Source organism: Haematobia irritans, chromosome 2, assembly GCF_050003625.1.
Source record: "Haematobia irritans isolate KBUSLIRL chromosome 2, ASM5000362v1, whole genome shotgun sequence".
Classification (NCBI taxonomy): domain Eukaryota; kingdom Metazoa; phylum Arthropoda; class Insecta; order Diptera; family Muscidae; genus Haematobia; species Haematobia irritans.
In genome coordinates this window covers 180553635-180577582 of record NC_134398.1, presented here as the reverse complement: position 1 = coordinate 180577582, position 23948 = coordinate 180553635, and the positions used below count along the sequence as shown (strand labels likewise).

The following is a 23948-nucleotide window of genomic DNA, read 5'->3' as shown; positions in this document are numbered from 1 at the left end:
TAAACCGCATTGTTTGTGTATCCTTTGGTAATATTTACCATAAAGTTGAACGATATATCTTAGAGTGTGATTTAGTCTTAATAAAGCTATCTGCCAAACAACCCTATTTTTGTTATCATTTTTCCGTTACCAAGGTTACGATAATATTTTGATTTTCTGTCAATGCAGGGCGAAAAAGAACAAAATAACAAAAGTTTTAATAGATTTTTCTTCAGCAAAAAATAAAAGATATTAATTTTCTAAAAATCTGAAAATGTTTAGACGTGGCAAATTAGCTTTACTCAATACCAAAGATGATCGCATAAAAATCATAAACGAACGTATCAACTTAACTGAAAAACATTTAATGGAAATGTGTTCTACATTCTCTCTTTGTACCAGGAAAATGGCCAAGTAAGTTTGTGAAGCAACTTTTTAGCATCAAATAAATCAAATGGGTTTTTGTTATTTTCAGATTCCGTGATTCTTATGATGAATTATCGAAAAGTCTTAAAAACTATTCCGATGAGGAAGAAATCAATGAGAGTTTTAGTGAAGGTTTAAAGAATTTTACCAATGCCTTGACAATTCTAGCAGATTATATGGATTTGAATGTCCATCGAATGGAAATTAAGGTAAAATAAAAAACAAACAAACAAATAATGGAAAAAAATGCTAAGACTATGAACATCCCACGAATTGGTGCAGTAGCCATCACACGCCACACGAAAGTGGCTTTGCAGTATTACACCCAGAGAAGGAATATGATCACCTCAAATATATTTTAAGAGCAAAATGTTATTTTTGGGTGGTGACCATGTAACATGGTTTTCGCAACTATGTTATTTTCTCGGAAATCATGTATTTGATTTCGGCAAGCAGATTATATTTGACGAGAAAATAACATTTTAGTGACAAACATGTTACATGGTCACCATACAAAAATAACATTTTGCTCTTGAAACATGTTTCAGGTGATCATATTCCTTCTCTGCGTGTATGGCACACTCCCGAAGTCTTGAGAAGATTGACACTTTAGTATTTTTTAGTGCCAACCTTACCCCAATACAAACGGATTGAGATCCAGAAATATTGGTGGAAATGAAGAACTTCCATTTTAGCCATTCTTGGTTGACACGCTCGTTTGTCTGTCTGGGGATTCAACACTGGCTTTAACACGTTTTGCCAATAATATTCGGCATTTATTTTAATTCCACGCTCGATAAATACGAGCGGTGAGCGACCATCGGCAGTTAAGGCGGCCCACACTATTACCATCAGTGGCGCTTGAGACCTCTTTCTAACTTTATTGTACATCGGTGAGCTCTTGCACTTTTTGGAACTTCAATGGCTTCAGATCAAACAACTTATTCAAAAGGTGTTGCATACACGGTTGCCACAATTCGAATTGTACCAAAAATGAGAATTTTTGTATACTCTTTGGTAGATTGGTGGAATTCTTTATATATTTTTTTAGATTTCGCAAAACATTCTTCTCCAAAAAAAAAAAAAAACTAAATCTTTATAGAAATAATTTTCTATAAAAATGAAATTTTATATCCAAATAACAATTTTACAAAATTTTTCTATAGAAATAAAATTTTGACAAAATTTTCTATAGAAATAAAATTTAGTCAAAATTTTCTTTAGAAATAACATTTTGACAAAATTTTCTGTAGAAATAAAAATGTGACAAAATTTTTTACAGAAATAAAATTTTGACAAAATTTTCTATAGAAATAAAATTTTGACAAAATTTTCCATAGAATTAAAATTTTGACAAAATTTTCAATAGAAAAAATGTTTACAAAACTTTCTACAGAAATAAAATTTTGACAAACTTTGGTATAGACATGAAATTTTGACAAAATTGTCTATAGAAATAAAACTTTGACAAAATTTTCCATAGAAATGAAATTTTTACAAAATTTTTTATAGAAATAAAATTTTGACAAAATTTTCTGTAGAAATAAAATTTTGACAAACTTTTCAGTAGAAATAAAATTTTGAGAAACTTTTCTATAGAAATGAAAGTTTGACAAAATTTTCTATAGAAATAAAATTTTGACAAAATTTTCTATAGAAGTAAACTTTTGACAAAATTTTCTTTAGAAATAAACTTTTGACAAAATTTTCTGTAAAAGTAAACTTTTGACAAAATTTTCTATAGAAATAAAATTTTGACAAACTTTTCTCTAGAAATGAAATTTTGACAAAATTTTCTATAGAAACAAAATTTTGACCAAATTTTCCATAGAAACAAAATTTTGACAAAATTTTCTATAGAAGTAAACTTTTGACAAAATTTTCTTTAGAAATAAACCTTTGACAAAATTTTCTATCAAAATGAAATTTTGACACAATTTTCTATAGAAATAAAAATTTGGCAAAATGTTTTATAGAAATAAAATTTTCACAAAATTTTCTAGTAATAAAATTAGTAATAAAATTTTGATAAAATTTTCTATGGAAATAAAATTTTGAAAAAAATGTTCTATAGAAATAAAATTTTGACAAAATTTTCTATTGAAATAAAACTTTGACAAAATTTTCTATAGAAATGAAATTTTGACAAAATTTTCTATATAAATAAAATTTTGTACAAATTTTCTATAAAAATAAAATTTTGACGAAATTTTCAATAAAAAAAATTTTGATAAAACTTTCTGTAGAAATAAAATTTTGACAAAATTTTCTATAGAAATGAAATTTTGACAAAATTTTCTATAAAAATGGAATTTTAACACAATTTTCTATAGTAAAAAAATTTGACAAAAATTTTTATAGAAATAAAATTTTGACAAAATTTTCTTATAATAAAACTAGTAATAACATTTTGATACAATTTTCTTTGAAATAAAATTTTGATAAAATCTTCTATGGAAATAAAATTTTGAAAAAATGTTCTATAGAAATAAAATTTTGACAAAATTTTCTATAGAAATAAAATTTTCGTGTTTTGTTTTTTCCTCTGTTGGTTAAGCTACTCTTGTCGTCAGCACAATGGTTTTAAAGCTGAGATCAAAACAACAAATATGAAATAAAATTTTGACAAAATTTTCCATAGAATTAAAATTTTAACAAAATTTTCTATAAAAATAAAATTTCCAGACAATTTTCAATAGAAAAATTTTGACAAAAATTTCTACAGAAATAAAATTTTGACAAAATTTTCTATAGAAATAAAATGTTGACAAAATTTTCTATAGAAATAAAATTTTGACAAAATTTTCTATAGAAATGAAATTTTTACAAAATTATAAATAAAATTTTCAGAAAATGTTCTATGGAAATAAAAAATTAACAAATTTTTCTAAGAAATAAAATTTTGACCAAATTTTCCATAGAAATGAAATTTTGACAAAATTTTGTATAGCATAAAATTTGTACAAAATTTTCTATAGAAATGAAATTTTTACAAAATTTCCTGTAGAAATAAAAATTTGACAAAATTTTGTATAGAAATAAAATTTTGACACAATTTTCTAGTAATAACATTTTGATACAATTTTCTTTGAAATACAATTTTGACACAATTTTCTATAGAAATAAAATTTTGACAAAATTTTCTTTAGAAATAAAATTTAGACAAACTTCTACATAGAAATAAAATTTTGACAAAATTTTCTATAGAAATGAAGTTTTGACAAAATTTTCTGCAGAAATAAAAATTTGACAAAATTTTGTATAGGAATAAAATTTTGACAAAATTTTTTAGTAATAAAATTAGTAATAACATTTTGATAAAATTTTCTGTGAAATAAAATTTTGACAAAATTTTCTATAGAAATAAAAATTTGACTAATTTTTCTATAAAAATAAAATTTTGATAAAATTTGCGATGGAAATAAAATTTTGACAAAATTTTCTATAGAAATAAAATTTTGACAAAATTTTCCATTGAAATGAAATTTTGACAAAATTTTCTATAGAAATAAAATTTTGACAAAATTTTCCATTGAAATGAAATTTTGACAAAATTTTTTATAGAAATAAAATTTTGACAAAACTTTCTGTAGAAATAAAATTTTGAAAAAAATTTTCTATAGAAATACAATGTCGACAAAATTCTCTATAGAAACGAAATTTTGATAAAATTTTCTGTAGAAATGAAATTTTGACAATTTTTTTTTATAGAAATAGAATTTTGACAAAATTTTCTATAGAAATGAAATTTTGACCAAATTTTCCATTGAAATGAAATTTAGACAAACTTCTCTATAGAAATAAAATTTTGACAAAATTTTCTATAGAAATACAATTTTCGTGTTTTGGTTTTTCCTCTGGTGGTTAAGCTACTCTTGTAGTCAACACAAAGCTGAGATCAAAACAACAAATATGAAATAAAATGTTGACAAAAATTTCCACAGAATTAAAATATTGACAAAATTTTCTGTAAAAATAAAATTTTCAGACAATTTTCAATAGAAAAAAAATTGACAAAACTTTCTTCAGAAATAAAATTTTGACAAAATTTCCTATAGAAATGTAATTTTGACAAAATTTTCTATAGAAATAAAATGTTGACCAAATTTTCCATAGCAATGAAATTTTGACAAAATTTTTTATAGCAATAACATTTTGACAAAATTCCCTATAGAAATAAAAATTTGACAAAATTTTGTATAGAAATAAAATTTTGACAAAAGTTTCTAGCAATAAAATTAGTAATAACATTTTGATACAATTTTCTTTGAAATAGAATTTTGACAAAATTTTCTATAGAAATAAATTTTTTAAAAATTTTTCTATTGAAATAAAATGTTGACAAAATTTTCTATAAAAATTAAATTTTGACACAATTTTCTATAGTAATAAAAATTTTACAAAATTTTTATAAAAATACAATTTTGACAAAATTTTCTAGTAATAAAATTAGTAATAACATTTTGATACAATTTTCTTTGAAATAAAATTTTGACAAAATTTTCTATAGAAATAAATATTCTATAGAAAAGAAATTTTGACAAAATTTTCTATAGAAATAAAATTTTGACCAAATTTTCCATAGAAATGAAATTTTCGCACAATTTTTTATAGAAATAAAATGTTGACAAAATTTTCTATAGAAATGAAATTTTGACAAAATTTTGACTAAATTTTCTGTAGAAATAAAATTTTGACAAAATTTTCTGTAGAAATAAAATTTTGACAATTTTTTCTATAGAAATTAAATGTTGACAAAAATTTCTATAGAAATAAAAATTTTACAAATTTTTCTATAGTAATGAAATTTTGATAAAATTTTCTAAGGAAATAAAATTTTGACAAAATGTTCTATAGAAATAAAATTTTGACAAAATTTTCTTTAGAAAGAAAATAAAATTAAATTTTGACAAAATTTTCTATAAAAACTATACAGAAATAGAATTTTGACGATTTTTTCTATACTAATAAAATTTTGACAAACTTTTCTATAGATATAAAATGTTCACAACATTTAATATAACATAGAAATAAAATTTTGAAAAATATTTCTAAAGAAATAAAATGTTGACAAAATTGGCTACAGAAATACAATCTTTACAAATTTTTTGCAGAAATAAATTCTTGACAAAATTTTCTATAGAAATGAAATCTTGCACAATAAGATTTTTTTGTTTGGTAGTTTATTGGTGGTATTTTCTCTAAATTGTGGTAGAATAGTCCTCTCCAGCTAAGAGGTACTTCACAAACTTTTATAAAAATAATTTTCTATACAAATAAATTTATTTTTATTTTAGTGGCCATGTCGAATTTATTACCCACTCAAAACAGTCAAAGTCGAATAACTTTAAGAGTTTGATTGCAATCCCTATTCTAGTAGTATACATCACATAAATAATACTTGATCGCGTTTTTCGAATATTGGACTTTTGAATATTTTCGATAAATAGATTTTTGAATTTCGGGCTCATCAGAAAAGAGTTCTAGCGTCTAAAAAATATTCCGATATTTTTATATTTCCGTTTTTTCGGATATTATCAAACGCCGATTTGATTTTAGAAAATCGATTTATTTCCAATCCATATTATCTAAATTTTATCGAATATATATTTATTTTCTCCCATTAAGATTGTCAACGAAATGGCTCAATTCGATAATTTATGCAAGACGACCAGAGATAATCTGCGTACTGCGGTTATTGCCAGGGATAAAGAAGTTTTGAAACAACGGCAAATGTTGGATCTTAAATCAAAATTTTCGGCAAATAATGTAAGTACCGAAATATCTTAAAATTCCTCGCATAAACTGCTTTTAATGCCATAATGTTGTTTGTCTTAGTCCGCTGCCGATTCTGAACTTTTAAAAGCCAAAATGGAAGTTAATCGCACCAATAAAGAAATCGATGAAATTATTAGCAATTTTGAAAAACGCAAACTTAACGATGTCAAGAGCATTTTAAGTGATTTCATACTGATCACTATGAAATATCACACAAAAGCTTTGGAAGCTTTAACTGCGAGCTATTATGATATCTCCAATATTGATGAACGTGGTGATTTTCTAGAATTTCAAAAATTAATGAAATCGAAAAGTGATGCCCAGGAAAAGAAATTATTAAAGAATAAAAAGTCGAATAGTTTAAGATCTCAGTCCATGGAAAGTTTGGATCGTGATCAGTTATTAAGTCCACTGAAAAGGAAAGGACGTATGTCGAAATCAACTAAAAATTTGACCGATAGAAAGGTAGGTGGTGAATGTGGTAGGATTTTATGGGATTGGATTCTTGTTACCAGTTTGTTTTTATTTTTAGGATAAAGATGAAGATGACGATGATGATGATGATGAGATTGATGACGATGACGATGACGAGGAGGAGGAGGATGATGAGGTAATATATTGATTTACATAGTACACTAAAAAAAAAACAATCATAATATTAATAATAGGTGTTCACTGACTGACGTTCGTTAATACAACGAAAATGTACGTTAATGCCACGAAGCAAACCATAATATTAACGAATAGTTCATCAATTTTTACAAACACTTGAGTTTTTGGTTAACATTTGGTATTAAACTAAAATTAAATCAGTAATTTGAATATTGCAAAAGAAACCAACAATAACAAAAAACAAGTATATACAGCAGTAAGTTCGGCCGGGCCGAATCTTAAATACCCACCACCATGAACCAAATATTAGGGTTTCCTTTGAAATTTCAGGAGGGCTTGAAGACTTGAGGACACTTCCCGAAGATAAATTTAAAGATTTCACCTATGAGGACTATATCAGATTCTGGATTTATAATGTTAGAGGAATCATTAACATCTCTTGTAAGTGTGCAAGAAAATTATAAAATAACGTCTTGATTTGAAATCTTAAATCTGTAGAAGTAAAATCTAGAAATTTTACATTGAGTTTCAAGCAATTTTCATGATCAGTGCGCCTTCTACGCCCTCAAGAAGTGAAGTCGGTCTATATGGAGGCATTACCAAAAGGACCGATAAAAACTTAATCCGATACACGTTTTTGCGAACCTAAAATACGAGAATATTTACAATTTCAGGCAAATCAGATAAGAACTACGGTTTCTAGAAACCCAAGGAGTAAAATCGGGAAATCGTTCCTATGGGGGCTACACTAAAATTAGACCGATACTCACCGTTTTCGGCACACCTCTTTATGACCCAAAAATACCTCTAGATTTCCAATTTCAGGCAAATAGGATAAAAAGTTCGGATTCTAGAAGCCCAAGAAGTAAAATCGGGAAATCGGTTTATATGGGGGCTATACCAAAATATGGACCGATACTAAAATTTTTGGCACACCTCTTTATGGTCCTAAAATACCTCTAGATTTCCAATTTCAGACAAATTGGATAAAAACTTCGGTTTCTATTAGCCCAAGACCCCAAACCGTTTTATATGGGGACCATACCAAAACATGGACCGATACTCACAATTTTTGGCACACGTATTTGTGGTCCTATAATACCTCTAGACTTCCAATTTCAGGTAAATTGAATAAAAACTGCGGTTTCTATAAGCCCAAGAAGTAAAATCGGGAGATCGGTCTATATGGGGGCTATACCAAAATATGGACCGATACTCACAATTTTTGGCACACGTATTTGTGGTCCTACAATACCTCTAGATTTCCAATTTCAGGTAAATTGAATAAAAACTGCGGTTTCTTTAAGCCCAAGAAGTAAAATCGGGAGATCGGTCTATATGGGGGCTATACCAAAACATGGACCGATACTCACCATTTCTGGAACACCTCTTTATGGTCATAAAATACCTCTAGATTTCAAATTTCAGGCAAATTGGATAAAAACTACGATTTCTATAAGCCCAAGACCCCAAATCGGGAGGTCGGTTTATATGGGGACTATATCAAAACCTGGACCGATATAGCCCATCTTCGAACTTGATCTGCCTGCAGACAAAAGACGAGTTTGTGCAAAATTTCAGCACGATTGCTTCATTATTGAAGACTGTAGCGTGATTACAACAGACAGACAGACAGACAGACAGACAGACGGACAGACGGACATCGTTATATCGTCTTAAAATTTCTCCCTGATCAAGAATATATATACTTTATATAGTCGGAAATCGATATTTCTATGTGTTACAAACGGAATGACAAACTTATTATACCCCCGTCACCATTCTATGGTGGTGGGTATAAAAAACGACAATAATTCCTTTTTATTTTATTTTTAGGACGATACCGATAATTCCAAAACCGAAGATGAGTCCAATACAGAAGCCGAAGATATTGGGGAAGCAACTAACGATTCAGACGTCTCTGGATCCGATTTAAAAGCGAATACAACGAAATTTAATTTTAAGAAACCTTTAGCTAAGCCCCAAGTCAAACATCCCTTCAAAGCGGTAGCGGCCACTCATGTAAGGTTGCAAAAACAAATGAATGTGCAGTCTTAAGAGTTTGATTTTTTTCAATTCAACCTAAAACTACTCATCATGATCATCCCCAACCATACGTACTAAAGCAATCAAAAAAAAAAAAACCAAAACTCCGCATAAGTAAAAAAAGCGTAAAGAAAAAGTCAGTATTTATTTTTTAACCACCATAGAGTAGAAAAGCATTATAAGAGCATTCAATTTTTTATACCCACCACCATAGAATGGTGATTGGGGTATAATAAGTTTGTCATTCCGTTTGTAACACATCGAAATATCGATTTCCGACTATATAAAGTATATATATTCTTGATCAGGGAGAAATTCTAAGACGATATAACGATGTCCGTCTGTCCGTCTGTCTGTCTGTCTGTCTGTCTGTCTGTCTGTCTGTTGTAATCACGCTACAGTCTTCAATAATGAAGCAATCGTGCTGAAATTTTGGACAAACTCGTCTTTTATCTGCAGGCAGGTCAAGTTCGAAGATGGGCTATATCGGTCCAGGTTTTTATATAGTCCCCATATAAACCGACCTCCCGATTTGGGGTCTTGGGCTTATAGAAATCGTAGTTTTTATCCAATTTGCCTGAAATTTGAAATCTAGAGGTATTTTATGACCATAAAGAGGTGTGCCAAAAATGGTGAGTATCGGTCCATGTTTTGGTATAGCCCCCATATAGACCGATCTCCCGATTTTACTTCTTGGGCTTATAGAAACCGCAGTTTTTATTCAATTTACTTGAAATTGGAAATCTAGAGGTATTGTAGGACCACAAATGCGTGTGCCAAAAATTGTGAGTATCGGTCTATGTTTTGGTATAGCCCCCATATAAAACGACCTCCCGATTTGGGGTCTTGGGCTTATAGAAATCGTAGTTTTTATCCAATTTGCCTGAAATTTGAAATCTAGAGGTATTTTATGACCATAAAGAGGTGTGCCAAAAATTGTGAGTATCGGTCCATATTTTGGTATAGCCCCCATATAGACCTATCTCCCGATTTTACTTCTTTGGCTTATAGAAACCGCAGTTTTTATTCAATTTACCTGAAATTGGAAATCTAGAGGTATTGTAGGACCACAAATACGTGTGCCAAAAATTGTGAGTATCGGTCCATGTTTTGGTATAGCCCCCATATAAAACGACCTCCCGATATTGGGTCTTGGGCTTATAGAAACCATAGTTTCTATCCAATTTGTCTGAAATTGGATATCTAGAGGTATTTTAGCACCATAAGAGGTGTGCCGAAAATGGTGAGTATCGGTCCATATTTTGGTATAGCCCCCATATAGACCGATTTCCCGATTTTACTTCTTGGGCTTCTAGAATCCGAAGTTTTTATCCTATTTGCCTGAAATTGGAACTCTAGAGGTATTTTCGGGTCATAAAGAGGTGTGCCGAAAACGGTGAGTATCGGTCCATATTTTAGTATAGCCCCCATAAGAACGATCTCCCGATTTAACTCCTTGGGTTTCTAGAAACCGTAGTTTTTATCTGATTTGCCTGAATTTGTAAATATTCTGATATTTTAGGCTCACAAAAACGTGTATCGGATTAAGTTTTTATCGGTCCATTTGACAATGCCTCCATATAGACCGACTTCACTTCTTGACGGTGTAGAAGGTGCACTGATCATGAAAATTGCTTGAAACTCAATGTAAACTTTCCAGATTTTACTTCCACAGATTTAAGATTTCAAATTAAGACGTTATTTTATAATTTTCTTGCACACTTACAAGAGATATTAATGATTCCTCTAAAACTCAAACAAAAATGGATCTTATAAATCCAGAATCTGATATAGTCCTCATAGGTGAAATCTTTAAATTTATCTTCGGGAAGTGTCCTCAAGTCCTCAAGCCCTCCTGAAATTTCAAAGGAAACCCTAATATTTGCTGCATGGTGGTGGGTATTTAAGATTCGGCCCGGCCGAACTTAGTGCTGTATATACTTGTTTTTTAATAATACGGCATTCACATTACACATCCGAAATCCATTTTAATTAGATTTCCACTGTCATTTGCTTAATTGCTTAGTACTAAGCTCGTTTCTGCGAAAAAGACTGGGTTGTTAATTTACCTTGTGCGATTTTTTCATTCGAAAGATTTCGCAGTATAACAAAATTTTGATAACATTTTCTATAGAAATACAATTTTTCTCTCTATAAAAAAAATTGACATTTTCTGTAGAAATAAAATCTTGATAACTTTCTATAGAACTAAAATTTTGATAAAACTTACTTTAAAACTAAAACTTTGACAAAATTTTCTACAGAAATAAAAATTTGACAAAATTTTCTATAAAAAAAATCTTTGACAAAATTTTCTACAGAAATAAAATTTTGACAAAATTTTCTATAGATACAATTTTAACACAATTTGTTATAGATATAAAATTTTGACAAAAATAACACATTTGAAAAAATCAATAAATTGTATTAAAACAAGTAAGGAAAGTCTAAAGTCGGGCGGGGCCGACTATATTATACCCTGCACCACTTTGTAGATCTAAATTTTCGATACCATATCACATCCGACAAATGTGTTGGATGCTATATATAAAGGTTTGTCCCAAATACATACATTTTAATATCACTCGATTTGGACAGAATTTTATAGACTTTTACAAAATCTATAGACTCAAAATTTAAGTCGGCTAATGCACTAGGGTGGAACACAATGTTAGCAAAAAAATATGGGAAACATTTAAATCTGAAGCAATATTAAGGAAACTTCGCAAAAGTTTATTTATGATTTATCGCTCAATATATATGTATTAGAAGTTTAGGAAAATTAGAGTCATTTTTACAACTTTTCGACTATGCAGTGGCGATTTTTCAAAGAAAATGTTGGTATTTTGACCATTTTTGTCGACATCAGAAAAACATATACATGGGAGCTATATCTAAATCTGAACCGATTTCAACCAAATTTGGCATGCATAGCTACAATGGTAATTCTACTATCTGTGCAAAATTTCAACTAAATCGGAGCAAAAAATTGGCCTATGTTGTCATATGAGTGTAAATCGGGCGAAAGCTATATATGGACGATATATCTAAATCTGAACCGATTTCAACCAAATTTGACACGCATAGCTACAATGCTAATTCTACTCCCAGTGCAAAATTTCAATTAAATCGGAGTAAAAGATTAGCCACTGTGGTCATATGAGTGTAAACCGGGCGAACGATATATATGGGAGCTATATCTAAATCTGAACCGATTTCAATAAAATTTGGCACACTTGACTACACTACTAATTGTACTCCTAGTGCAAAATTTCAACCCATTTGGGGTAAAACTCTGGCTTCTGGGACCGTATTAGTCCATATCGGGCGAAAGATATATATGGGAGCTATATCTAAATATGAACCGATTTCTTCCAAAATCAATAGGGTTCTATTGTTAGTCAAAACACATAATTGTGCCAAATTTGAAGTCGATTGGACTAAAACTGCGACCTAGACTTTGATTACAAAAATGTGTTCACGGACAGACGGACATGGCTATATCGACTCAGGAGCCCACCCTGAGCATTTGTGCCAAAGACACCATGTGTCTATCTCGTCTCCTTCTGGGTGTTGCAAACATATGCACTAACTTATAACACCCTGTTCCACATAACAAGTATATACGGCCGTAAGTTCGGCCAGGCCGAATCTTATGTATCCTCCACCATGGATTGCGTAGAAACTTCTACGAAAGTCTGCTGTCATCCACAATCGAATTACTTGGGTTGTGGTAATACTTACTTACTTAGTTAAAAATTCTTAACATCGTCTTCTAAATTGTAAGTCAGTCCATACGTGGTATATATTAGACAAAAAAGGTATATATAGGTAAGTCCACAAATAATTACGAACCGTAATGGACTTTTAAGCGGTAATAAGAGAGCCAGATTGAAATATGGGGGTCGCTTTATTTATTATTATGAACCGATATGGACCAATTATTGTGTGATTGGGGATCGGTTTATATGGGGGCTATATATAACTATAGATCGATATGGACCTAGTTAGGCATGATTGCTAATGGCCATATACTAGCACATTGTACCAAATTTCAACTGAATCGGGGATTGATTTATGTGGTTATATGGTTATGGTGATATGGACCAAGTATGGTATGGTTGTTAAAGACCATATAGGTTAGGTTAGGTTATGTGGCAGCCCGATGTATCAGGCTCACTTAGACTATTCAGTCCATTGTGATACCACAGTGGTGAACTTCTCTCTTATCACTGAGTGCTGCCCGATTCCATGTTAAGCTCAATGACAAGGGACCTCCTTTTTATAGCCGAGTCCGAACGGCGTTCCACCTTGCAGTGAAACCACTTAGAGAAGTTTTGAAACCCTCAGAAATGTCCCCAGCATTACTGAGGTGGGATAATCCACCGCTGAAAAACTTTTTTTTTTTTTTTCTCAAAACTCCGAAGCCGTTTTATATGAGGGCTATATATAATCATGGACCGATACGGACCAAGTTTTGCATGGTTATTAGAGACTATATAATTACACCACGTACCAAATTTCAACCGGATTGGATGAAATTTGATCGTCCAAGATGCTCCGGAGGTCAAATCTGGGGATGCTATATATAATTATGGATCGATGTGGATCAATTTTTGCTTGGTTGTTAGAGACCATATACTACCACCATGTACCAAATTTCAGCCGGATCGGATGAAATTTGCCTCCCTTATAGGCTACGCAAGACAAATCTGGGGATCGGTTTATATGTGGGCTAAATATAATTATGAACCGTTGTGGACCAATTTTTGCATGGTTGTTAGAGACCATATATTTCTACCATGTACCAAATTTCAGCCGGATCGAATGAAATTTGTTTCTCTTATAGGCTCCGCAAGCCAAATCTGGGTTATATGGGGGCTATATATAATAATGGACCGATATGGACCAATTTTTGCATGGTTGTGAAACCATATTAACACCACGAACTAAATTTCCACCAAATAGGATGAATTTTGCTCCTCCAAGAGGCGCCGGAGTTCAAATCTGGGGATCGGTTTATATGGGGTGCTATATATAATTATGGACCGACGTGGATCAAATTTTGCTTGGTAATTAGGGACGATATACTAACACCATGTACCAAATTTCAGCCGGATCGGATGAAATTTGCTTCCCTTAGAGGTTCCGCAAGCCAAATATTCGGATCGGTTTATATGGGGGGTTATATATAATTATGAACCGATGTGGACCAATTTTTGCATGGTTGTTAGAGACCATATACTTCTACTATGTAACACAAATTTCAGCCGGATCGGATGAAATTTGTTTCTCATATAGGCTCCGCAAGCCAAATCTGGGGATCGGTTTATATGGGGGCTATATATAATAATGGACCGATATGGACCAATTTTTGCATGGTTGTTAGAAACCATATACTAACACCACGTACTAAATTTCCACCGAATCGGATGAATTTTGCTCCTCCAAGAGGCGCCGGAGTTCAAATCTGGGGATCGGTTTATATGGGGGGCTATATATAATTATGGATCGATATGGATCAATTTTTGCATGGTTTTTAGAGAACATATACTAACACTACATACCAAATTTCAACCGGATTGGATGAATTATGCTTCTCTAAGAGGCTCCGCAAGCCAACTCTGGGGGGGCGGTTTATATGGGGGGCTATACGTAAAAGTGGTCCAATATGGCCCGTTTGCAATACCATTCGACCTACATCAATAACAAGTCGATAGCTTGTATCGTTCGGAAGTAAGCGTGATTTCAACGGACGGACGAACATGCTTAGATCGCCTCAGAATTTCACCACCACCCAGAATATATATACTTTATGGGGTCTTAGAGCAATATTTCGATGTGTTACAAACGGAATGACAAAGTTAATATACCCACCATCCTATGGTAGAGGATATCAAAATTAACAAAATTGTCAGAAATAAAATTTTGATAAAACTTTCTATAAAAATAAAATTTTGACAAAATTTTCTATAGAAATAAAATTTTAAAGAAATTTTCGATAGGAATAAAATTGTGACAAAATTTTGTATAGAAATAAAATTTTGTTAATTTTTTCTATAAAAAATAAAATTTTGACAAAATTTTCAATAGTAATAAAATTTTGACAAAATTTTCTATTGAAATAAAATTTTAACAAAATTTTCTATAGAAATAACATTGTGACAAAATTTTCTATAGAAATAAAATTTTGTCAAAATTTTCTATAGGAATAAAATTGTGACAAAATTTTCTATAGAAATAAAATTTTGTCAAAATTTTCTATAGGAATAAAATTGTGACAAAATTTTCTATAGAAATAAAATTTTGTCAAAATTTTCTATAGAAATAAAATTTTGTGAAAATTTTCAATAGTAATAAAATTTTGACAAAATTTTCTATTGAAATAAAATTTTGACAAAATTTTCTATAGAAATAAAATTTTGCTAAATATTTTTTTGTTTGGTAGTTGTTTAGAAAATTGTTCTCAAAATATTGGTAGATTAGTTTTGACTCGAGTGGCAACCGTGAGTATAACATTTTTTCGTGCGAAAACATGATCTCAGTACCAAACTTGTAAATAAGAGATTTCACATTTCCAGCTTTGTAAAACCTATAGCCTAGTACTAAGATCACGGTTTCGCATGGAAAACTGTTATGCCACATATAAAAAACGTTTGGGAGCTATACCTAAACCTGAACCGATTTCAACCAAAATTAGCATGCACATCAAGAACCTTAATTCTACTGCCTGTCTCTGTGGTTATATTTGTCTAAATCGGGCGAAAGATATATATGGGAGTTACATCTAAATCTGAACTGATTTTAATAAAATTTTGCATACTTGACTATAGTACTAATTGTTCTCCTTGTGCAAAATTTAAAATACATTGGGGCAAAACTCTGGCTTCTGGGTCCATATAAATAAGTGCATATCGGGCGAATGATATATATGGGAGCTATATCTAAATCTGAACCGATTTCAACCAAATTGGGCACACTTTACGACACTATCAATTGCACTCCGTGTGCAAAATTTAAAATAAATCAGGCTGAATTTCTAGCTTCTGGGGACATATTAGTAGATATCAGACGAAAGTTATATATGGGAGCTATATCTAAAACTGAACCGATTTCTTTCAAAAGCAATAGTGTTCTATTCTGACCCAAACAACATGATTGTGCCAGTCGACTGGATTAAAATTGCGACCCATACTTTGACCACAAAAATGTGTTCACAGACAGACAGACAGACGGACATAGCTAGATCGACTCAGGGGCCGACCCTGAGCAATATTGCCAAAGACACCATATATCTATCTCGACTGCTTCTGGGTATTGCAAAAATATGCACTAACATATAATACCCTGTTCCATAGTGTGGCGCAAGGTATAAATAGTAGACAATGTTTGCTATTTCAGCAAAAAGTGACTGCTTTTCCTTTGTCAGCAGACTTTTTGCTAACAAATTTCTTTGGGTGTACAAATATTCTGCCACTCCTAATAGCCCATTAAGTTGTCAAAACCACTTTTTAGCAACCTTCCACCTGCAAAACTCCAAACCGTTGATAAAACGCACGAAATATGCTACGCTTCATTTGAATTCATGCTCATGGTAACCAAACCAAAAAGGAATATTTGTTTATTGGAAACAAACAAAACCATTGAAACTTAAGAGAATTCTAATTTTATATTTATGGAAACAATCAAACCTTGCACATATTATGCACATTTACTTTATGTAGATTATAAATTTAGCAGTAAACAGTGGATAGAAAGAAACAAAAAAAAAAAACAATTTTATATGAAACAAGTTTTGTTGGTGATAAAGTTTTAATAATTTTTCGAAATGTGTAGCCGTTTTACCCCGTATGAACCACTAGCATGAATACAATTTTTTATATTTTCAATTGAATTTCTCCTACTCCAAAAAAATTCTAAAATTGGCAAAAATGCACTTTTTCTTGGCTCGATATCACTGTGCCTCCACCTACACTCATGAGTTGAATTTAATAGACACTTTTTTCACAGTCTTATTTATGGCCCTTTATCAGAAAAAACCACATTTTTTATTAGCTATAAGAAAGTTTTCCCCCTATTGTTATTTTCTACCATGTCATCCTATGTACACCACTTATGCTTTATTATGTTTAGGTTCTCAAGAAACCCCCTTTAAAGGGAGAGGTTGCCATGGGCAAAGGTAAAAATGTTTTTGTCACCAAACATTTAACAGGTGCTTCCGGTACGGGCATACCACGCTTGATTAAGAAACGCGAGGATTCAAACAGCAAAGAAACATCGTCCTCACCATTAAGGGGTTCGACACGTTCTGAAAATGGCAGTAGTGCTGGGGACCATCGTCGCCAGGTAACAATTGTTGAATCAACCAAGAAATCAAAATCGAATCATGAAAAGAATATCGGAAATGTTATTAATTGTACACGTAGTGCTAGAAATGAAGTGAATAGAAGTAAATAAATAAACTTACTATTTTAGTTATAAGTATGTATGCATGTATCAACATCTTCCATAATTTTACTCTATATATAATTTTGAGAGAGAAATAAAAATATAAAAAAAAATATTTTGTAACGATTGTCTATTTTAGATCTAATATATATCCTCGTTACCGTCTACACCCAAGGAAATTTGTTAGCAGACACGCCAGTAGTCGACAAATTTCGGGTGATGAAAATATGTTAAAATTTAAAATATTAAAAAAATAAAAATTTTCTAAAAAATTAGAGATGAATTTAATTGATTAGTCGGGTTACAATTTATTACTCCAGCAGTTAAGTTTGTTGAGTCAAACTGTAATTATCCAAATTTTAAAAAAGTATACCAATCGAAGTTTGAAAAATTTTAATTTTCGTTTCGATGAAAATTTGAAAAAGTTAATTTTCGTTTTTCAAATTTTTCAAATTATAACAAGTATATACCGCCGTAAGTTCGGCCAGGCCGAATCTTATGTACCCTCCACCATGGATTGCGTAGAAACTTCTACGAAAGAATGTCATCCACAATCGAATTACCTGGGTTGTGGTATCTTAAAACTTCTTAACATCGTTTTCTAAATTGTGACTTAGTCAATGCGTGGTATATATTAGACAAAAAAAGGTATGTATAGGTAAGTCTACAAATAATTACGAATCGATATGGACTATTGCACGGTACGTAGGGAGCCAGAATTGAAATATGGGGATCGCTTATATGGGGGCTATATACAATTATGAACTTTATATGGACCAATTTTTGTGTGATATGGGATCGATTTATCTGAGGGCTATATATAACTATATATAGACCGATATAGACCTAGTTAGGCATGGTTGTTAACGGCCATATACTAGCACAATGTACCAAATTTCAACTGAGTCGGATGAAATTTGCTCCTCCAAGAGGCTCCAAAACCAAATATCGGGATCGGTTTATATGGGAGCTATATATGATTATGGACTAATATGGACCACTTTTGGCATATTATAAATAAATATCATATACTACCACCACGTACCAAATTTCAACCAGATCGGATGAATTTTGCTTCTCCAAAAGGCACCGAAGGTCAACTCTGGGGATCGGTTTATATGAGGGCTATATATAATTATTGACTGATATAAACCAATTCCTGCGTGGTTATTGGATACCATATACTAACATCATGTACCAAATTTCAACCGAATAGGATAAATTTTGCTCTTCCAAGGGGCTCCGTAGATCAAATCAGGGGATCGGTTTATATGGGGGCTATATATAATTATGGACCGATTTCGACCAATTTTTGCATGGGTATTTGAGGCTATATATTAACACCACGTACCAAATTTCATCAGGATGGGATGAAATTTCCTTCTCTTAGAGGCTCCGCAACCCAAATCTGGGGATCGGTTTATATGGGGGTTATATCTAATTATGGACCGATGTGGACCAATTTTTGCATGGTCATTAGAGAACATATACTAACACCATGTACCAAATTTCAGCCGGATCGGATGAAATTTGCTTCTCTTAGAAGCCTCGCAAGCCAAATCGGGGATCGGTTTATATGGGGGCTATATATAATGCTGGACCGATGTGGACCAATTTTTGCATGGTTGTTAGAGACCATAAAGGGTGATACGGTCAAAATTTGGTCAAGGGAAAACGCGTGTAAATCGGTGAAATCGTTTATTTAAAAAATCAAATTAAATTTCTTTTTCAAGTTCAATTAGTATAAAATTCAGGAAAAATATTCAGTCAGGCTTTCGCTTTTCCAAATCCGAATTGCCGGGCCTCACGCTTGACACCTGCCATCAGATTTTGTACAGCCACCTTGTCCACCTTCTTCGCCGCAGAAAGCCAGTTTGCCTTGAACTGCTGCTCGTCCTTAGCAGTTTTTTTGGTCTTCTTTAGGTTCCGCTTGACAATAGCCCAGTATTTCTCAATTGGGCGGAGCTCTGGCGTGTTGGGAGGGTTCTTGTCCTTGGGAACCACCTGCACGTTGTTGGCGGCGTACCACTCCACGGCCTTTTTACCGTAATGGCAAGATGCCAAATACGGCCAAAACAGCCGTGTTTCTTCAGGAAAGGCAGCAGACGTTTATTCAAACACTCTTTCACGTAAATTTCTTGGTTGGAAGTCCCGGAAGCTATGAAAATGCTGCTTTTAAAGCCACAGGTACAGATGGCTTGCCAAACCAGATATTTCTTTGCGAACTTTGACAGTTTTATGTGCTTGAAAATATCTGCTACCTTTCCCCGTCCTTTTGCCGTATAAAACTCCTGTCCCGGAAGCTGCTTGTAGTCGGCTTTGACGTAGGTTTCGTCGTCCATTACCACGCAGTCAAACTTCGTCAGCATCGTCGTGTACAGCCTCCGGCATAGCGCTTTGGCCGTCGTATTTGGTTTATCATCGCGATTTGGAGACACTACCTTCTTGTAAGTCGATAGTCCGGTTCGTTTTTTGGCTCGATGCACGGTTGTAGACGATACACCCAGCTTATTTGCGGCATCCTGGAGAGAGAGGTTAGGGTTTCGCTTGTAACTACCGGCAACTCTCTTTGTCGTCTCAGCGGCTGCCGGTTTTCGATTTCCCCCCGATCCAGACTTCCTGGCTGTCGACAAACGTTCCCCAAACACTTTAATTACATTTGTAACGGTTGATTTGGCAACTTTTAGCGATTTTGCCAGCTTTGCGTGCGAGTAGCTCGGATTTTCGCGATGCGCGAGCAAAATTTTGATACGCTGCTCTTCTTGCTTGGACGGCATTTTGACAACTGAAGAGTGAATTCCAAAATCAAAATAGGAGCAACATTCTACACACACACACCTTCAAAATGAGGAGTGTTCAGGTTTTTTAAAAGCAAAATTGAAAGAAATACGTCAAGTTTATATTGACCAAATTTTGACCGTATCACCCTTTATACCAACACCATGTACCAAATTTCAGCCAGATCGGATGAAATTTGCTTCTCTTAGAGGCTTCGCAAGCCAAATCGGGGGATCGGTTTATAAGGGGGCTATATATAATTATGGACCGATGTAGACCACTTTTTGCACTGTTGTTAGAGACCATATACCAACACCATGTACCAAATTTCAGCCGGATCGGATGAAATTTGCTTCTCTTAGAGGATCGGCAAGCCAAATTTGGGGGTCCGTTTATATGGGGCTATACGTAAAAGTGGACCGATATAGCCCATTTGCAATACCATCCGACCTACATCAATAACAACTACTTGTGCTAAGTTTCAAGTCGATAGCTTGTTTCGTTCGGAAGCTAGCGTGATTTCAACAGACGGACGTACGGACGGACATGCTCACATCGACTCAGAATTTCACCACGACCCAGAATATATATACTTTATGGGGTCTTCGAGCAATATTTCGATGTGTTACAAACGGAATGACAAAGTTAATATACCCCCATCCTATGGTGGAGGGTATAAAAATAAAATAAATAATAAATAAATATTTCATGTTAGCCTGATACCGAAACAGGCAATTGACGTCCAAATGCATTATATCTAATTATACAATTATTTTTCGAGCTTTATGGACAGATATAGATTAAGGAACATGGTTAATAGAGCCATAAGGAGTTAGCATAAAGGGCCCAAAATTGAGTTATCTCTCCCAGCCAGATCTATACTAAAGGCTGTGGAAAGGTTCATTCGCCCGAACCGAAACATGTACAGTCCAGGCGTGTATAGATTTGTATCTGGCGTTTTTCTTTTCAATGGCTCTTGTAACCATGTTCCTTAATCTATATCTGTCCATACTGTGGAACAGGGTATTATAAGTTAGTGCATATGTTTGCAACACCCAGAAGGAGGCGAGATAGGCACAGGGTGTCTTTGGCAAAAATGCTCAGGGTGGGTTCCTGAGCCATGTCCGTCTGTCCGTGAACACATTTTTGTAATCAAAGTCTAGGTCGCAGTTTTAGTCCAATCGACTTCAAACTTGGCACAAGTACGTGTTTTGGCTCAGAATAGAACCCTATTGGAAGAAATCGGTCCAGATTTAGATATAACTCCCATATATATCTTTCGCCCCATATGCACTTATATGGACCCAGAATTTTAGCCTGATGTGCTTGAAATTTTGCACAAACATAACACATGGTCGTATAGTCAAGTGTGCAAAATTTGATTGAAATCGGTTCAGATTTAGATATAGCTCCCATATATATCTTTCGCCCGATATGGACTAATACGGTCCCAGAAGTCAGAGTTTTACCCCAATTTAGTTGAAATTTTGCACAGGGAGCACAATTAGTAGTGTAGTCAAGTGTGCCAAATTTTATTGAAATCGGTTCAGATTTAGATATAGCTCCCATATATAGCTTTCGCCCGATTTACACTCATATGACCACAGAGGCCAATTTTTTGCTCCGATTTAGTTGACATTTTGCACAGGGAGTAGAATTAGCATTGTAGTTATGCGTGCCAAATTTGGTTGAAATCGGTTTAGATTTATATAGTTTTCGCCCGATTTACGCTCATATGACCACAGAGGCCAATTTTTAACTCCGATTTAGTTCCACACTGTTCCACACTGTGGAACAGGGTATTATAAGTTAGTGCATATGTTTGCAACACCCAGAAGGAGACGAGATAGACACATGGTGTCTTTGGCAAAAATGCTCAGGGTGGGCTCCTAAGTCGATATAGCGATGTCCGTCTGTCCGTGAACACATTTTGTAATCAAAGTCTAGGTCGCAGTTTTAGTCCAATCGACTTCAAATTTGGCACAAGTATGTGTTTTGGCTCAGAATAGATCCCTATTGATTTTGGAAGAAATCGGTTCAGATTTAGATATAGCTCCCATATATATATTTCGCCCGATATGGACTTATATGGCCCCACAAGCCAGAGTTTTATCCTAATTGGCTTAAAATTTTGCACAAGAAGAACAATTAGTACTATAGTCAAGTGTGCCAAATTTCATTGAGATCGGTTCAGATTTAGATATAGCTCCCGTATATATCTTTCGCCCGATATGCACTAATACGGTCCCAAAAACCAGAGTTTTACCCCAATTAGGTTGAAATTTTGCACAGGGAGTAGAATTAACAGTGTAGTCAAGTGTGCAAAATTTTATTGAAATCGGTTCAGATTTAGATATAGCTCCCATATATATCGTTCGCCCGATTTACACTCATATGACCACAGAGGCCAATCTTTAGCTCCGATTTAGTTGAAATTTTGCACTGGGAGTAGAATTAGCATTTTAGCTATGCGTGCCAAATTTGGTTGAAATCGGTTCAGATTTAGATATATCTCCCATATATAGCTTTCGCCCGATTTACACTCATATGACCACAGAGGCCATTTTTGTTGCTCCGATTTAGTTGAAATTTTGCACAGGGAGTAGAATTAGCATTGTGGCTATGCGTGCCAAATTTGGTTGAAATCGGTTCAGATTTAGATATAGCTCCCATATATATGTTTTTCTGATTTCGACAAAAATGGTCAAAATACCAACATTTTCCTTGTAAAATCGCCACTGTTTAGTCGAAAAGTTGTAAAAATTACTCTAATTTTCCTAAACTTCTAATACATGTATATCGAGCGATAAATCATAAATAAACTTTTGCGAAGTTTCCTTAAAATTGCTTCATATTTAAATGTTTCCCATATTTTTTTACTAACATTGTGTTCCACCCTTGTGCATTAGCCGACTTAAATTTTGAGTCTGTAGATTTTGTAGAAGTCTATCAAATTCTGTCAAGATCGAGTGATATTTAAATGTATGTATTTGGGAAAAACCTTTAAATATAGCCCCCAACACATTTGACGGATGTGATATGGTATCGAAAATTTGGATCTACAAAGTGGTGCAGGGTATAATATAGTCGGCCCCGCCCGACTTTAGACTTTCCTTACTTGTTATATATTAGATTTTATCAAAATTTTATTTCTACACAAAATTTTATTTCTATACAAAAAATTTTCAAAATTTTATTTCTATAGAAAATTTTGTTAAAATTGGACTCCTATACAAAATTTTGTCAAAATTGGATTCCTATACAAAATTTTGTCAAAAATTGGATTCCTATACAAAATTTTGTCAAAATTTTATTTCTATACAAATTTTGTCAAAATTTTATTTCTATAGAAAATTTTTCAAAATTTTATTTCTATACAAATTTTGTCAAAATTTTATTTCTATAGAAAATTTTTTAAAATTTTATTTCTATAAAAAATTTTTCCAAAAATTGATTTTTATTTTTCTACAGAAAATTTATGAAGTACAACTATGGCAACCGTGATTACAATACTACGGTAGTCTTTGCAAGCGGATATAAAACTAAAAAAATATTTAAAATTGAGGAGTTGACAAACAAAATTTTACTTTTTTTAATTCAGTCTAATGGAGCTCTTGACAATAGTCTTCCAATGGAATTTTTGTTGAAATTTAGTGAAAAGTACTTTTTCGCTCAAAAAACACATTTTATGTACTTTCTGAAAAATTGTATTTTCCACCCCTGACCATCACACCAATGTAGATTTATTTCTTCGTTCTTCTGTTGTCAACGAGATTGACGCTCTGTACATCCTCTTCTTTATTCACCACTATGTTCTGTTTTGTTTTGTGATGCAATGGTGAATCGAGTTGAACGGTAGACCACAAGCAATGTGTGTAAGC

The 23948-nt window shown here is 32.6% G+C and overlaps 1 protein-coding gene across 2 annotated transcripts; it reads left to right on the top strand.

The window, feature by feature from the left end:
* The first annotated feature begins 144 nt into the window (after positions 1-144).
* On the top strand, positions 145-17404 carry Fam92 (CBY1 interacting BAR domain containing protein Fam92). Of its 2 annotated transcripts, XM_075296959.1 has the most exons (7): positions 145-393; positions 455-614; positions 6034-6174; positions 6244-6648; positions 6716-6793; positions 8632-8817; positions 16975-17404. In XM_075296959.1, exons 1-7 carry the CDS (start codon positions 254-256, stop codon positions 17296-17298), a joined length of 1434 nt encoding a protein of 477 aa, XP_075153074.1. In that variant the 5' UTR covers positions 145-253; the 3' UTR covers positions 17299-17404. The 2 variants fall into 2 exon arrangements, with proteins under 2 accessions (XP_075153074.1, XP_075153075.1); XM_075296960.1 differs by lacking the exon at positions 16975-17404 and having other exon boundaries at positions 8632-8981.
* The last annotated feature ends 6544 nt before the right edge of the window (positions 17405-23948 follow it).

What these genes read in the sequence shown, in the direction of transcription:
- Fam92 (XM_075296959.1), top strand. Translation starts at nt 254, where the DNA reads ATGTTTAGACGTGGCAAATTAGCTTTACTCAATACCAAAGATGATCGC. An exon ending in AAAATTTGACCGATAGAAAG is followed by an intron (nt 6,649 to 6,715) that starts GTAGGTGGTGAA and finishes TTTTATTTTTAG; the next exon opens with GATAAAGATGAAGATGACGA. An exon ending in AAGCGGTAGCGGCCACTCAT is followed by an intron (nt 8,818 to 16,974) that starts GTAAGGTTGCAA and finishes TATTATGTTTAG; the next exon opens with GTTCTCAAGAAACCCCCTTT.